Genomic DNA, 17,419 nt, shown 5'->3' with positions numbered 1-17,419 from the left:
CTCCCCCTACCCAGTTCCAGACAGGGCCCTCAAGCCCCACCCTGACAGTCAAACGCAGGAAGCAGAGGGGACCCTGGAGCCCACACCACCAGCTGAGTTCTGGGGTTCCTGAATCTGAGTCCGCCACAAACACAGCTCTGCCTCTGCCCAGCTGGGTGACCTTGGGTAAGTGCTAAGCCTCTCTGGGCCTCGGCCCCTTTCCCAGTCAGTGGGGTGGGGGCGGGGGGAGGTGGAGCTTAGGGAAGAGAGCAGAGGAGGAGCTCCCACGCACAGTAGGCTGGCAGGTGGGGGGGAGTGGGGGGTTCCCTTCCACTCTGCAGTGGGCCAGCCGGGGGAATCCCCACCACACTCCGTGAGAGGTGGAAGGACTGAGGGGGAAGGCAGGGGAAGGGAGCAATGGAGCCACCACCGCCCCCCCCCCACACCCCCCACCCCCAGCTAGCGCCTGAGGGTCCCCTGGTCTCCACCTTCTCCTCTGTGGGAGGACGTCTCCGCATTCCAAATTCCGGGAGCGGAAGCCCCCCTCCTCCCAGGGGGATGCTGGGGCGGGGGGCGTCTGGAGTGACTCGAGGCTTGGAGTTGGGGAGGGGGGGCGGAGATGGAAGGGGTTCCCCTCCCTCCCGCACCTCCCCCCTTTGAATTCCGGGAGTCGGGGCAAACCCTGACCGAAACGCCCACCAAGGAGAAGGGGAGCGCCGCTGGGCCCTCCGCCCTGTCAGCGCCCCCACCCCAATGCCCCACTAGTGCCTACTCACCGGCCAGAGACGGCCGCCGCCGCCGGAGCCCCAGCGCCTGGCCCGAGCGCGAAGACAAGTGCACGGCCGGGCAAGGGCGTGTGAGCCGGGAGGGTGTGCGCGCGCCGCCGCAGAGCTGACCCCCTCCCCGCCGACCTGGGCCCCGCCCCGCCTCCCCGGGAGGGGCGCCTACCCGGTGGAGCGAGAGAGGCAGACTGCGGCGGCCACCGTGCGACCCCCCCTCTCCCGCTCTGCTTTTCCAGAAAGGGTGGGGAGGGAATCCCCCTCCCCGCAGGAGTGGAACAGCCAATCTCTAAGAACGCTCAAAGAGCTGGGAGGACCCTCCGCCGCCGCTGGCCCATCACGTTCATTTTACAGATGGGGAAACTGAGACCCAGAGTTGGGGCGCCCCTGGCCAGGGCCCAGCGCCCCAGCAGCATAGAAATGCGGCTGCCCGCCTGTCTCTGGGGGGTCGCTTCCTGGCGTCCGGGTTAGGAATGGAGCCGCGGAGAGAAAGGGAGGCAATTCAGCCCCCCACCTTGAGCGGGCTCTGGGGCCTGGGAGGTCCAGGGGGGGACCCGGAGGCTTCAGGCAGCTGGTGACGTTGCTGGGGCTGGAAGGTCCCAGTGAGGGAGGGGTACCTCGGGTGGCCATGCAACAAACCACAGAAAACTTCTCTAATGTCATTGTTGGGCTGTGACGTCCCTCTTCTCACCGCACGATTCAGGGACCCCGCTGAACGTGAACAGCCGGGCCCTGGGCCGCGAGATTGTTTGTGAAGGTCACTCTGCCAAATTAGAAGAATGCGGCTCCCGGGGTTAGGGTCACTAGGGGATGGCAGAGGGGGCGCTGCGCAGGGCTCAGCCCCTCCTGTGACCTTGGCCCTGTTCAGGCCCCTCTCTCAGCCTATTTCTTTCTTGCGACTGGACAGCATTCACTTCTGGGGTCCCTGCAGCTCTCCGAGGTCTTTGGGGCTGCCGGCTGTATTTTGCTGTTATCCAATTCCGCCCCACCCCCCACCCCCCACCCCAGGAGGAGTGGTGCCCTCCCAGACCACCGTGTTCTCCCTCTCGGCCCCCTGCCCCCCGCAGCCCCACCCACCCAGTCTCCGAACCCCCACCCACCTTCCGCCGTGGCCTGGGATGAGGGGGGTTTCCTCTTGGGAGCCAGGAAGCTTCCATGAGCCTCCATCCTTTTTCTTTTTGGTTGTTTTTTTCCCCCCTCTTTTCTTCCATTCATTCTAAAAATAGCCCTCCCTCTCCAACTCTCCTCCCCCCCGCCCCCCCACGCCGCCGGGCGCCTCCCTTGGAAAGGTAATGCACTCCCCGGGTGGGGTCCCGGAGGCCGGGATTCCGCGGCGCGGGCGGGGCCGCGGGGGGGGGGATGGAGTGGGGGGCGATTGGGAGCGCACCACCCCCCCCCCCATTGTGTGTGAGATGCTCTCAGAAGGAGCCGCCAGCGTGACCGTGACCGTGTGTGTAGGGAAAGAGAACAAAGGGGCGGGGGACCTCTAGGGTATTCATTGTGGAGGCAGATTCAGGGAGGGCTGGGGGGGAACCGCAGGGACTCCACCGATGAGGGGTCCCACTCAGTACCTCTGCGGGGATGACTCTCCACCGGCGGGGGGGAAGGCTGAGGTCTGCACCTTGGTCGGACACAGGGAGGGTCAAGAGTCAGCAGTGACAGGGTGGCTTCACGGGGGGGAGGGGGGAGTCCTCCACCTTTGAACCTGGACATCTGCCCTGCGGAGCCCCCAGAAGGCCCCTCCCACTGCTCCTTGCCTCGCACCCATGGCCTCCCTCGTCCCTTCTCCGTGATACAACTACAGGATTCCATACTCAGCTATGTGACTGATCATGGCTCTGTCCACAGAACTAGCACCTTCCTCCTTGAACTCTCCCCCTCTTCCAAGTCCTGAGAGCTCCGGCTCCCACTCCCTTTTGTCCCAGCACTAGGGCTGTCTCCCTAGACCACCCACCACAGTGTGGCCAGACTCAACCTCTGTGTTAATGTGTCCAGCCTCAGGGGCTTTGCATCCGCCCTTCTTTCTGCCAAGATCACCCTTCCCTCACCCCCTATTGTCTTTCAGAGCCCGGTCCAAAGTCACCTCCTGCTCTGGGAACATCCCTCTAGTTTCAGGTCTTCCATTCCTGGTGTGCTGTGTTACTTGTTCACCTTCTGCCTCCCCCAGGGAATGGGGGGTTCTCGGCAACTTGGGCTTGGCTGATGACGGGTGGGCCAACTCTGACCCAGCACCTCCCCAGGAGCTACCCAGCTCCAGAGACAGAGATAGCACCACTGCCCCAGCTAGCCACTCTGGAAAGCACCCCTGGGACGTGGCACAAAAGATCCATCATCTGCTCCCTTAGGGGTGTCACCTTGCACAGGGACACTAAAAACCACAGGCCCCCAAATGTTCCCCACCAGGGATGGCTTAGCCCGTTTCCAGAATAACAGGATGGTTATGGTCCACAGGGACGGAGTTCCAGGCCTGTTGAGAAGCCAGCTCGGAGGCGTGTCTGCTCAGATGGCAAGTAAGTATAAAGAGCAAAGACTGAGGGGAGGAGGGGGCACTGGGAGCAGTGACCTTTCCGCAGCAGTGACCTCAGCAGTGACTGAGGGGAGGGGAGTGACCTTTCCTTTGTTATTAGCTTTTCCATGTTTCATTAGCTTACACTTTTTGAAACCAAGGGGAGGATAAAGGGAAAATCTCTTTGTTGGAGGATATAAAAGCTCAGAGAGGGTATGTGCCCCCCATGGGACAGGAAACGCAGCTGCCAGTGTTGAGAAATCAAACAACCCCCCCCATACTTTCCTCCATAAATTTACCTTGAAAGCTTTGAGCAACTACTATCCATATATTTATATGCCCAGAGATTGAGGGTTGAATTCGGAGGGGGGGGGATTCCTGGGGCCCCTGAGAATACAGAGCCTTGTGGGTTCTGGGAAAAGGTGATGGGCTGGGGATGAGCAGGGACATGTGGTGTCAGCAGGGCCAGGCCCACAGCCATGGACGTGGGGGGGGGGGGGGGGGGCTTGTGGGTGCTGAGGGAGAAAGCCTCGGGATGGGTGAGTGCCCTGTCTTTGCACGTTTCACTGCCGGCCCAGGCTACACCTCAGGCTGGTGTTCAAGGCCAGAAGGGTGGGAACTGGCATGGGAAGTGGGGGGACCTGGCATGCAGGACCAGGGGAACCAGCCAGGCAAGAGACAAAGGCATCATCCGAGAGGTTTCAGAAAGTCTCAAAAGACAGGCCGGAATGTGGGGGAAGACAGTAAGGGGGGGGGGGGTGTGCCCGACCATGCACAATTAGGGCTGCCACATAAAATACAGGACACGGAATGGGACATACTTGTAAAAATAAAAAGTATTCGTTGTTTATCTGCAAGTCAAGTTTTACTGGGCGACGTAGTTTTCTTTTTCTACACCTGGAAACTCTAAGCCCAGATCTTCTGGCCAAGCAAACCTGGGGTTTGTGCGGAGGAGGAGGAGAAGGGGCCCTGGAAGTGTCCGTCCTCTCCCAGTCCATCACGCTGTCGCCGGCGCCGCACATGTTCCCTTCCTAGGCTTTTCTTTGTCCCCCACACGCTGTCCACGTCCCTTAACTGCTCCTCAAGTTTCCCCCTCCCCTCCTCTCTCTTCCTTTGTTGTCCCCCTCCTTCCACGCCCTCCCTCATTACCCCATCCTCCAACTCCTCCTACTCCTCTTGCACCCCTCTCCCCATCTTCCCCAGCCCTTCGCGTTTCCCCCACCTTCTCTGGCACCCACCCTTCCTCCTCGTCCCTCCACCACCACGGCCCCTCTCTCCGCGCTAACCTCCTCCCCGGGCACCCACCCTCTCCTCTCTTCTGCGAACCCTCCCCCGTCGATCCCCGGGGCGCGCAAGGGGGAACCCCGGCCACCGGCGCCGCGCTCCACGCAGGCGCAGAGCCGCCCGGCTTCCCTGAGGCCGCCGCACCCCTCCCTGCGGCCCGCGCGCCCGGTTGCCAAGGCGACGGCGAGGGCCGGAGCGGGAACCTCCGGAAGACCCTACTCTCTCTCCCTCCCCCGCCACCTCCTCAGCAAACCCCACTCTGGTTTGAGCCGGTTTCCCCACCCCTCCCCCAGTGCGCACTGCGGCGTGTGAGGATTCCCTTGCCCACAGGGCGGGGGTCGGTCGGGGATCGACGCATGCGCGCAGGGCGAGGCTTTCCCTCCCAGACCGGCGCTCGACGGGAAAGCCCTAGCGCGTGAAGCGAGCACCCCCGCGCAGGCGCAGTGAGCGCCCGGCGTCCCCACAGCCCCGCCCGGTTGTCCCGGCAACGCGCGCGGGGAGGGCTGGGAGAGCACGGAACTCCCGTCTCACGCCCCCTCCCGCGCACTGCAGCCGAGTCGGGGATTCCCTGCTGCCCGCGCGCAAGCGCGGGCCTGGGATTCCGCGGGGGCGGGGCCGGAGAAAGAAGGGGCTTTTCCGTGCTAGGGAACAAAGGCTATTACCATATTCCCTTTGTCAGAGGATCGAAGCGGTCCTCTCAGCTCCGGAGTGTTATTTCCTCTCTGGTCCACCGGCCATCCCTCTGCAGGTCCCCGGGAGAGCTTGCCACACGCTGCTCTGATACCTTTCCTACCTTGCTCACAGACCCGCCGTGGCTCCCTACCTTCCTGCGGTGAAGCCCTATTCTTCAGCCCGGCGTCTGAGGCCCTGAACGCCTAGCTGGTATCTACCTTCTGGTTATTCACCATTGGTCGCTAACCACCACCCCCCCCCCCCCCCCCCCCCTTTCCAGACCACAAAGACCTCAACGTGCCCACGCAGGAGGCTCCTTTGCCAAGCCTTTCTTCAGGATATGCCCTTCCCAGGCACCATCTCGTTGATTCTCGAGATAGCCTGGGGTTAGATACTGTTTTAGTCCCGTTTTATATAGGAGGAAATTGAAGCTTAGCCCCATTAAGGCCCTGGCCTAAGACCGCAGAGGTAAAAGGCAGAACCCTCTATTTGTGAGGAGACATCTGGGCCCCTCCACCCATTATTTGTCCTTCAACCCTGATTCTGGACCCCACTGCTGTCCCTGCTGGCTCCCTCACAGCCCTGGGTGCCTTCTGGCTATGTGACAGGCAGGTGGCTTCGTTTTCCCATCTGTAAAGGGGATAAATATCTCATGGGGCTGTCCCCAGGCTTTGGTGACATATTACCATGTGCTAGGCCAGGGCCCAGCATCTAGGGGATGTTTCTCCCAGCTGGTCTAGTTTGGTGGTGGCTTCCCCACCCTGCTTCCTGGTGCGATTTTCCTCCTTGTCATGGCAACCCCTGCAGGGCGCCTGCTTTCTGTCTCGCTTCCCTAGAGCCCACGGGGTCTTCTGGGAATACTTCCTGGATTCCTCACATGTCTTCTAGTGGTGGTTTTAGAGTTGGCTCCAGGATCCCCGAACTAAGCCATTGTTCAATATATGTTGGTTAGTTTTATGCCAACCAGCAATTGCTTCAGGAACCTTCCATTTTGCATTTTAGCTGTACCCAATTATTAATGGCACCCCTCCCTTGAACAGGAAAGCTGTGACCTCCAGGCCTTTGCACATGTGGTTCCTTCAGCCTTTTCTGCCCCTGTCTGTGCACAGAATTCCTATGCATCCTTCGAGGCCTTCCCTCCATGAAACCCTCGTGGCCCCCTTTGGCCCGGCCCTGGATGCCACACAGTTGGGGGGTATGGAGACCAGAAGCCGCAAGGGCAGCCTTGTGGAGGCTGTCACGTGGGTGAGAGCCATAGCAGTGACCTGGTAAATGCTTGGACCCTACCCCTACCCATGGGGGCCCATCTGGCTGCTGCCCTCCCTTTCTGCCAACTTTCCAAGGCCAACTAAGCTCTAGGAAGCCAGAACCAGGAACAGATCTCACCCAACCCTTCCCAGACAGGCAGCCTCTGATGGGACACTTATTCCTACCCAGATCCACCTGCCCGTTCCAGCCTCCAGGCCCTCGCCTGCCTACGGCCCTGCCTATACAATGGGATCTGACTCATCTCCCGCTCAGGCCCGCTCTGAAGAAATCCTCCACTGGGAAGCCTGCCCATGACTTGACCCAGATGCCTCCCCTGTTGGAGTAACACCAGAGCAGCCAGCATTTCCTGACCCCCCGAGCACAGTATGTGACCTGACTGCTGACTCTGAACCAGAACCTCAGGATGCTAACACATCGCCTTCAGCTCGCCTCTGGTTCTGTCCCTGAAGTACTTTGTGACCTGGAACCAGTGCCTCCACCTCTCTAAGCAGTCCCCTTGTAGCAGCCCAGCAAAGCTTCCAGGGGTGGTGGTCCAGGTCCCTTAATGGACAAGTGGCCAGCCAGGTGGGGAGGCCGTAAGAGCCAGGCACAGGTCTCAGCTTGCTGCGACAACACGCAGTCGGGGGCCCTGATCTTCTCTGGCCGTGACCCCTGCATTCCAGCCCTCCTCTCCCCACCACCCATCCACCCACCCGCCACCCACAGAGACGTCGAGTGCACGGTTTGCCTCACGATTGCCTTTATTGGGCATCAGCCCCAGGGCTCCACGGGCGCAGGAAGGGGGTGGTGGGTGTCACTTGAAGCAGGGACCCTCCGGTGGGAGGCACGACCGATGATGCCACCTAGCCCCCAGGATGCTTGCCTCAGCCCGGGACCTCTCTGTAACCCACGCAGCTGACCCAGCGGACGGCGTGTGAGGTCATGACCCTGACCGCCTGTAGGGCGGCTCCCCCAGTTCTGGGCTCACTTGGGGGTATTGAAGGGCACGGCCCGCTGGTTCATGGGGTTGTCTGGCGACCGCAGCCACTCCTTCTTGAGCAGCTGCTTCAGCTGCGACAGCCGCATGTTGGGGTTTTCTTGCTTGAGCCGCGGCAGCTGCGCCTCCTCGAAGGCGGTGAAGGCCGCCCGCATGCGGCGCTCTGGGTGCCGGTCTGCAGCCTCCTCCGTCACGCTAGGGGAGGACAGTGAGGAGGAGAGCGGAGTGAGGGGGGGAGGGGTCTAGGGTGCGGCCCCGCCCTCGGGGAGGGCCGTGCTCCGCCCCCAGGCACATAGCCCCACCCCCGGCGCTCAAGCCCCACCCCATCACCTGAGCACCGCGATGGCATCCTCGATGGTGCGCGCCTCCACACTGCCCTCCTCCAGCACGCGGCGGTTCACATTCTCCTCCAGCGGCACCTCCAAGTGGCTCTTGGCTTTCTCGGCTGGGGGCGGAAGACAGCCAAGTGACAGGGACACACACAGGGACAGAGATAAGCGGGGATGCAGAGCTCCGGAGAGATGAGAGCGACGCAGTGGGGGAAGAGAGGAGAGAGAAGGAGGCAAGCAGGCAAAGAACGATGGGGGCGCCCTCCCGTCCTCCCAGCGCCCAGGCCCCTGCCCAGGCCCCGCTGCCATCCTGACTTCCCTGCAACTGAGCACACAGGAGGCACCCCCACTCCTGGCTGCTGTCTCCTTGCCCTCCGGGCACCCCATTCGGTCCCCGGAGACCCCATGGCCCACAAGCGGAGGTCAGATGCACAGCAAGTAAATACACACGTGTTTGTGCCCATGCTCTCAGGTGCTCAAAGCCAGGCCTGCCAGGACGCCGCCCACCCCTGCTTCACCACACAGCCCAGGCAGCTTCTCTGGGGGTGAGGAAGGGGCTCTAGATTCAGCCAGGGTTAGTCCTGCGGCCTGGCCTTTAGTGGGGGGAAAGGCAGCTCCAGAGCGAGCCAAAGCCCCACCTGGGTCTGGGGCTTCCTTGTGTTGGTGGTCTCGACGGAGCGTCTCCTCAATCTGGGCGCGGGTGACCTTGCTGGGCGCGGCCACCCGGGGGGCCTTGCCACCCTTGAGCTTGGAGTCTTCCTCCTCCAGCAGGCGCTGCGTCTCCTTCTTGCGCTCTAGCTGCTCCAGGCGCCGCTTCTCCTTCTCCTCCTGGGGGGAGGGAGGCGATCAGGAGTGGGCCCCACCACTGGCATGAGGTCTGGGTTTTTATCTATCTCACCCAAGGCAGACTGAGGCCCTGCTGTGTGCTAGACCCTGTGCTGGGCACAGCGGACACAGCTGGAGCACAACAGGCCTACCTGAGGGCTCCCAGCCTACAGTACCATGGGAGCAAAGGGAACCTTGGCCAGGGCAGGTGGATGGTGGCTCTTGAAGGAAAAGCGACACCTGGGCTGGAGGAGGAGCCAGACAGGAAGAGAGATGGAGGACAGGAAAGTCCTTAGAGGTGGGAATGCAGGTGCAAAGGCCCTGAGGCAGGAACCTCCTGGCAGGACAGACGAGAGACTCACAAAGGCTGGTGTGGCTGGAGCAGGGAGGGGAAGCTCGGCAGGAGAAGAGGTGGGGAGGACATAGGGTGGGACCCCAAGGGGCCTCAAGGGAGGGGTTTGTATTGGATTCCGAAGGTGACAGGACCCAGGGAAGGTCTGAGCCCATTTTCTGGCTGGGGCAGGGGTCTGCCCTTATGGGCACTGTCCCTAGCCAAGTGTCGCGGGGGCTGTGACTGGTCCCACCTTGCCCCCCAGGGAGGCCTTCATGCCATCTGACCTACAGGACTTGCCCTTGGCCGCTGCCCCTCACCACCTCCACCAGGGGGCAGAGTCACGGCCTGGTTCATTTGTAGTGCAGGGCAACCACAGGCTTGGAATATTCGGCCACCTCCCACCCGCACCCCCACAGGGCCCTGCACCTCAGGCACCTCCACCTGCCTACCCTCTGCCTACAACTCTGCCACCTGACTTCCATGCCCTGGGGGTGATCCCCACTCCTTCAGTGCCCTCTGTGACACTCCTATAGTGGAACGAAGTGTCCCCCTGGGCCTCTGAACTCTAACCTGCCTGCCCAGCAGGAAAGTGGAGGCGAGGTTAAAGGTTAAGGGCCCCCACATCTGTGTTCAGGCACCTCAGGCAGGGCCACTGTCCGAGCCTGAGTTCACCCATCCATTAGAGGTAATGTCCTCCCGAGGCCCCCTCGTCCCTGCACGGTACTCATACAGCCCATGTTCGTTCTGTCCCCAACACGGCCCTGCCTCAGCCTTTGCACTGGCTGTCCTCTCCTCCTGGGGCGCCGAGGCCTCCTTCCCCGGCTAACTCCGGCTCCTCCCAAGCTCCTGGCTCCTTATCGGCGCCTCCGCCCCATGGCTCTTTCCCGTGTTCCGCAAATCCCTGCTTCTGGTCTTCTGACTATCTGGTTTGTCCTGGAGGCAGGAGGCAGGCCCTGGGCTGGGTTTTGAACAGCTGCCTGCTGGCCCCAGGCCCAGTAACACAGTAGGTGTTAGTAAAAGTATGCTGCATGAATGCATGAATTCCAAAAAGCTCCAATAACTCAGGAAAGACACTCGCTTGCGGCCGTTAGGTCTCTAGTGACATGGGACTGAGGAGGAAGCATGAGCATTTATGCTTTGACATTCAGCAAAATTTTGTGACAAAGTCACTTGCAGTTTGTAAAAAAAAGAGCCATCAGCAATTGGCAGTATCTGGTGACGGGTGACGATAAGTCCACTCTGCAGAATATTCCTGCACCATAAAAAGTGAGTCTCATAAATAATTGACGTGGAACCCGGAGAGTCAGGTGCTCAGGCAGAGCTGCTTAATACGGAACAAGTGGAGATAAACTGCTGACTTCCGGGCGGCGGGGGAGGGGGCGGTATGAATTATGGCCCCATCCGTGACCGCTGCCTGGTGGCCAGGAGAAATATGGCTATGGGACCCTACTGAACTGAAGACACGGGCTTTAGGGTAGGACACTGGGTGAGAAAAGTCTGGTGTCACGTGAGGGAGGACGTGGGTTTTTTAGTGTTTTGGAGTGAGCATGAATTTGCTTTTTTCTTCCTTTTTTTTTTTATTTTTTTTTTAACTTTTTTTAAATTTATTTTTGAGACAGGGAGAGACAGAGCATGAATGGGGGAGGGTCAGAGAGAGAGGGAGACACAGAATCTGAAGCTGGCTCCAGGCTCTGAGCTGTCAGCCCAGAGCCTGACGTGGGGCTCGAACTCACGGACCACGAGATCATGACCTGAGCCAAAGTCGGACGCTCAACGGACTGAGCCACCCAGGCGCCCCTCTTCCTTTCTTTTTTAAAAGATTTTAGGGGGCGCCTAGGTGGCTCAGGCAGTTGAATGTCCGACTTTGACTCAGGTCATGATCTCACGGTTCGTGGGTTCGAGCCCCGCGTCGGGCTCTGGGCTGACAGCTCAGAGCCTGGAGCCTGCTTCCGATTCTGTGTCTCCCTCTCTCTCTGCCCCTCCCCTGCTCACGCTCTGTCTCTCTCTCTCTCTCTCTCTCTCAAACATAAACATTAAAAAAAAGTCTTTTTAAATAAATAAAAATAAAAGATTTTATTTTATTTTAAGTAATCTCTACACGCAACGTGGGGCTCGAACTTACAACCCTGAGATCAAGGGTCGAATGCTCCACCAATGGAGCCAGCCAGGCGCCCAGATTTGCTTTTTTCATAGAAACGTTTTTTTCATGTATATATGAAATCCTAAGCAGGCTCCGTGCTGTCAGCATAGAGCCCGATGCGGGACTCGAGCTCACGAACTGAGATCATGACCTGAGCCGAAACCAAGAGTGGGACGCTTAACCCACTGAGCCACCCAGGGGCTCCCACAGAAACAATGTTTTTAAAGCAGCTGTTGTATAGGGAAGAAAAGAAGGACTAGGTGGGCCACGTAAACTGTGGGCACCACATGCCCATCAGCAGGAAGAGGGCTAGACAAACCGCAGAAAACCACCCAATGTTGGCAACTCCATGCAAAACAGTCAGGAGGGTGGACTGCCTGGGAAGGGCCTGGAGGCTGGGAATATTCCAGACGGCAGGGGCTGGCAAACTACAGTCCTCCTCCTGTTTTGGTAAAGGTTTTAGTCCATTTGCATATGGTGGCTCTGTGCCAGGACAGGGTCAAAAAGCTGTGAGAGCTCATCTGGCCCCTCCAGCCTATCCGACCTCTGCTCTGCATGTTCTTGTAGGCGCATGCTACACAGGCGGGCAGACAGACAGCTCCCTAAGCCACACACCCAGGACAGGGCCTGTCCTTTAAGCCAACCCTTGTAACAGACCAAAAGGTAGACCCGTGGCCTCGGCTAGTCCCAGCCCTTCCCCACAGCCCTGGGACCTGGGCTTCCTGCCTTATCCGTGCCGCACTTTTCTCACCCAGGGACCCCAGAGCCCAAGACACTAGCCCAGGGAGGGCTCTTGGGGCCTGGGGCCTGGGCTGCTACCTCTGCTTCAGGTCTCTGTGGGGCACCTGGTTAGCTCAGGCAGTTAGACATTGACTCCTGAGCTCAGGTCAGGTCTTGATCTCAGGGTCGCGAGTTCAAGCCCCGTGCTGGGCATGGAGCCTACTTTAAAAAAAAAAAAAGAAAAGAAAAAAAAGGTCTCTGGCTTTTTCTCTCTGCGTAATGCATAAGGGCTCTTTGGCAGACGATGTTTTTTTTTCTTTTGGGTTTTCAACTATCCTATATTATCAAAATATTGGCAGTCAAAAAGAAACTTGAAAGACCTCCATGGACCAAATGCAGCACAGGGTGTGGGGAGGGAACCAATGACGTGCCATGTCCAACTAAAAATAAGGCAGGATCCAGTCCTGCACAGCAAGATGATGGGAAAACTCACAAAAGCACCCAGGCATGCCCGGAACTGGGCAAGCAGGGAAGGTATGTCACCAGTGCTATTTTCTACAGTTGTTACCAGTCTGGTCAGGAACCTCTGATCAGCACCCACCCCTCCCCCCCGGGGGGGGGGGGTGGGCGAGAACACGCACAGACAGCGACAGTGGGTCTCTGGCGCCACCTACTGGACAGAGCCAGTCAGCGTCACCCGTGATCCACTTCTCAGACACCAATTCAGTTACCCACTGGGTGCCTGACACTGGGACCCACTAGGGGACAGATGGCCATCCCCGCACTCTTCTGTGTTTTTGCACACACCTAGAAGAGCCTGTGAGCCCTGGGGTCAGCAGGGTGGATGCGGGGGACCTAGTACAGCAGCTCCCAGCCTTGTCGCTGCGGACGTCTGGGGCTGTCTCGTTCTTTTCAAGGCGGGACTGTCCCGGACCCTGAAGGGTGTTGAGCAGCGATCCCGGCCCCCGCCCGCCAGATGCCAGTGGCCCCTTCCACCCACCGGCCGTGACAACCCAAAATGTCTCCGGATGTTGCCAAGTGCCCGCTGGGTGCAGAACTGCTCGAGGCTGAGAAGCGCCAGTCTGACCCAGCCCGGACATTACACGGAGGAGAGAGAGGAGCCCGCAGGGGGTGGTGGCTGCCTTGCCTAACGAGCCCCCCCCCCACCCCCGGCCCTTTGCCTCCACCACCCTCCTCATCCTTGGTCTACGTCCAGGGCCTTCTTACTTTCCAGCCAAAGCCCCAGGGCCTCCTGCCACCTTCTACCTCGTTTCCATGTTGACTGCCCACCTTAGCCGCAGCTGCGGGAGCCTGGGAACCACCCACCTTGCGCTGTTCCTTCCTCATGACGTGTTTGTCCTCATCCTTCCAGTAGGCATCCTCCAGCTCCTTCTGCTTCCTGGCATCAGCTGCCGCCTTGGCCTCAGCCCTCCGCGCCCGGGCCGCTGCCGACTTGGTGTTCTCACCCTGGAACTTCTTGGGCATATCCCTCAGCAGGCTGCGGGAGGAGGGCAGGGACCAGTGAGCAGGGGGCAGGCCGGCCTTCGGCGCCCCCGCGCCCACACTTGCAGTCAAGAGCCCCTTGGAGCCTCAAGGGCCTTGTCTGGAAAATGAGGGCCTCAGACTTAGTGATCTTCCTTTAAAAAAAAAAAAATGGATTGAGGTGAAATTCATGCAACAAAAAATGAACCATTTTCAAGTGCCCAATTTGGTGGCATTTAATACATTCGCAATGTCGTGCAACCATCGCCTCTATAGTTCTGGAACATTCCCAGCACCCCAAAAGGAAACCCCGCACCCACTAACAAACAGTCACGCACCCTCCCCCCTCCCCCTAGCCCCTGACAACCACCGATCTGCCTTCTGTCTCTACGGATTTGCCTCTTCTGGACGTTTCGTATAAACAGAACGGTGCATTCTGTGGCCTTTTGTGGTCTGGCTTCTTTCACTCGGTGTGATGTTTTCAAGGTTCCTCTATGCTTTTTAGCACGTCAGTCCTTCGTTCTTTTTTTATGGCCGAGTAATATTCCATTGTACAGATTGACCACATTTTGTTTATCCGTTCACCACTAACGTTCACCCGGGTTGTTTCCGCTTTTTGGCTTTCATTTTTTTTTCATCATTTTTTTAAGTTTATTTATTTATTTTGAGAGAAAACACGAGTGGGAGGGGGTGGGGGGGGAGGGACAGAGGGGGAGAGAGAGAGAGAGAGAGAGAGAGAGAGAGAGTCCCAAGCAGGCTCCACCCTGTCAGCGCGGAGCCCGACGTGAGGCTCGAACACACAAACTGTGAGATCACGACCTGAGCCTAAGTTGGATGTTTCACTGACTGGGCCACCCAGGCACCCCTCCACATTTTGGCTTTTGGAGTCACGCTTCGGCGGACCCCTGCGGGCCAGTCTGTGTGTGGCCCCTCCTATTCTGCCACTTATGACACCTCAGTCCCCAGAACCCTGAGGCCAAATCCTCCTCGCTGGGTACTCGGCTGCCGTGAACTGCTCCCAGTGACCCAGGAGATGTATAACTGGAAAGCTGTTGTCCAGGAGGCACATGGTCGGTGCAAGTCCCACGCCGGGTGCTGGGGAAATGACATACACAAACGGCAGGCACCACCCTCCCTCCACTAACCCCTTCATATGGACCAACTCAACTGAATGGCTCCAAAGCGGGGTGCCTACGTGGCTCGGTCGGTAGAGCATGGGACTCTTGATCTCAGGGTCATGAGTTCAAGTCCCACAGCACGGAGCTTACTCAAAAAAAAAAAAAAAAAAAATTCATGAATGCTTCCAAAGCTTTAAATGTGGGCACTGCCCCTGTGACCAATTCTGAGATGGGGAAGTCAAGGTACCTGGCCAGGTCACATAGCTCTGAGCCTAGAGTCTCACCTCCAAAGCCTGCCTTCCAGGTGAGAAAGGGAAGGCTGTGCGGCCCAGGGCATGTGCCTTCAGTCCTCCGGGCCTCAGTTTTCGTCATCTGGGAAATGGGCTGATGTTCCTGACTCCTGGGTTGTTTGTCTCCCCTGAATATCTCCAGCTCAGTCCCCTTAGGGAAATAGGCCCAGCATCCACAGACGAAGGGGAGAGAACGTGGGGGCCACTTTGACCCAGGACCACCAGGCCACCCCATTCCAGCCTCCTAGCTGTGTGACTTGTGGGGCAAGGAGCTTCCACCTTGGAGCCCTCTGGAAACTCTAACATCAGCTCCCATCTGCAGCAGCTCCGTGCACTGGGCTTCGTGTTTTGTACGCAGCGTCTGAGTGGATTCTCACAACCCTGGTATGTGACGGCAGAGCTGAGCCCCGAAGGACGGGTCAGAGGCAGTTCTGTGAGGGTGAAGCGGTGAGGCTTCTGGGCAGAGGGCACAGGATATGCAAAGACCCTGCGGCACTGATGAGGCCACTGAGCGCTGGGGAGGGGGAGGAAAAGAGGGTGGGAGGGCACGGGGCTGTCAGAGTGGGGTATTATGGGCCAAGGAAGAGCAAGGATTTTATTCTCTGGGCACCAGGGAGGCGTTAAGCAGCCCGGAGCAGGGCACGGACACATGTTGATTCAGGCTGCTCCCAAGCCCACTGTGGCTGCTGTGCGGATAGGCCAGGGGACGACAGTGATGCGATGGGCAGAACGGGAGGTGTGGGGTCGGATGGAGCCGGGCAGTAGTAACGACGTCAACTCGGACCGATGCCCGGCACCAGGGACACGCTAAACCACTTCATCCCCCGGCAGCAGCAGCAGAGGCTACTTTCAGCCCCATTTTACAGACGAAGGAACCTAAGGCTTTGCAGGAGTAAGTAGTATGCTCAGGGCCACACAGCAGGTTAGTGGAGGAGGCCCGATTCCAACCCAGGGCCAGAGCCCCAATCCCAACTCTGTGCTCCTAACCGCTGGCCCACGTCCCGACAGGCCCCGTTGATGTTCCCCGCGGATCAGGATTCTGAGGCCACTGCCCCCCCCCCCACGTAACATCAAGGGGTGGCCTCCTGGCCAGGTGGTCCAGGCTGAGACTGAGGAGAGCACCCCATGGGGCAGAGCAGGGCAAAGTAGGGGCGATCAGTGGACCCAGGAGACTCAGAGCTGCGATCACAGCCGAAGTGCTCCCCTTGAGCTGAGACACAGCATGGACCCCAGTCCCTCTCCCGACCCCCTTTATTTAAGAGCTGCCACAGGGGGATGTGCTGGCCTGATCCCGCGGGCCTCCCAGCTGCTCCTTGACCACCTAAGTCAGCATTCATTACTGAGTGTCCACAATATACTCAATAGAACCACCCCCACCCTGGATTCTCCAGGGGAGTGCCAAGAATTGGGAGTCACTGTCCAAGTTACAGATTAGAAAACTCCCCACCCGGGGCGCCCGGGGCGCCCGATTGGATCGAGCTTCTGATTCTTGGTTTTGGCCCAGGTCATGATCTCCTGGGTCGAGCCCCACGTGGGGATCCACACAGTGTGAAGCCTGCTTGGGATTCTCTCCCTCTCTCTGCCCCTCTCCCACTTGTGTGCGCGCGCGCTCTCTCTCTCTCTCTGAATAAACTTTAAAGAGAGAAAACCTGCCACCCTACTCTCCCTCCATCTTCCCCTCACTCACTGGTGGCAGCCACACCAGCCTCCCTGCCATTTCCCAAACATACTGCAGGTTCCCACCTCAGGGCCTTTGCACTTGCTGCATCCTCCGCCTGGCTGCTCTTCACGCCTCTTTTTACCCAATTGACTATTTATTTATTTTCATTTTTTTAATGTTTATTTATTTTTGAGAGAGAGAGAGAGGCAGAGAGAGAGAGGGAGACACACAATCCAAAGCAGGCTCCAGATAAGAGGCGAACTGTAGGGGTGCGATAAGCAAGGAACTCAGGCAGGGATCCGGGGAGTGGCTCCGGATGGACAAGGGGGTACGTTTAGGACGGAATCCAGACCCACGTGGTTGATTGGATGCAAAAGTAAAGAGAGAATAGAAGATAAAGCTCAACACCGCCTCTTCCAAGAAGCCCTCCCGCTACCCCTTCCGGGCTCCCCCTTGCCCGTCGTGCGTCTCCCCAGTCCTGACCCCACTGCAAGACACCGGGGGGGCGTCCGTACCCAGCTCTGTCACCCCCAAGCCTGGCAGGGCTGGAGCTGGCTGGCCTCCAAAAGGACGCAGTTCTCCCCGGGTCTCGGTCGCCCGCTCCGGGAAATGGGCACAGCCCCCGCGAGAGCCGTCTTGCCTGGACGCTGAAAGTGCCCGGGTCTCCGACCACCCCACCGCCAGCCCCCCCAGGGAGACGGTCTCAGGCCTAGCCACCCCGCCGGGCCCACCCGCACCCCGCCCCCCGGCTCCGCCCGCGCCGCGGCCGCTCCTACCTCCTTCCCCCAGCGCCGGCCCGGTCGCGAATCCATGACGTCACCGCAGGGCTTGCGCGCCGAGCTCCCGGAGGCGCGGGCTGATGACGTGTCAGCGTTGTCGCCATCTTGGTAAGGGAAGCGCTCCCTGGCCTCCCACCCGAGCCAAGGTTATCAGCCACTTCTTTTCCTCTCCGCGAAGAGGCTATTTTATGAGGCCCCCACCCCCTCCTCTCGCTTCAGATATTGGCAAACTAGGAGGGGCGGCTAAAAACGACAATCTAGAATGTCGCCTTTACCA

The 17,419-nt window shown here is 59.3% G+C and overlaps 1 protein-coding gene across 1 annotated transcript; it reads right to left on the bottom strand.

Moving 5' to 3' along the window:
- Nucleotides 1-7,211: 7,211 nt before the first annotated feature.
- Nucleotides 7,212-17,184, bottom strand: CCDC124 (coiled-coil domain containing 124). The gene is made up of 5 exons (XM_030304381.1): nucleotides 17,140-17,184; nucleotides 13,140-13,311; nucleotides 8,433-8,622; nucleotides 7,796-7,910; nucleotides 7,212-7,660 (listed from the first exon to the last, which is right to left on the bottom strand). The coding sequence occupies exons 2-5, from the start codon at nucleotides 13,296-13,298 to the stop codon at nucleotides 7,453-7,455; spliced, it is 672 nt and encodes a 223-aa protein (XP_030160241.1). The 5' UTR covers nucleotides 13,299-13,311; nucleotides 17,140-17,184; the 3' UTR covers nucleotides 7,212-7,452.
- Nucleotides 17,185-17,419: the final 235 nt, after the last annotated feature.

This window comes from Lynx canadensis, chromosome A2 (genome assembly GCF_007474595.2).
Source record: "Lynx canadensis isolate LIC74 chromosome A2, mLynCan4.pri.v2, whole genome shotgun sequence".
Lineage (NCBI taxonomy): Eukaryota > Metazoa > Chordata > Mammalia > Carnivora > Felidae > Lynx > Lynx canadensis.
This window is presented reverse-complemented; position numbering and strand designations above follow the sequence as displayed.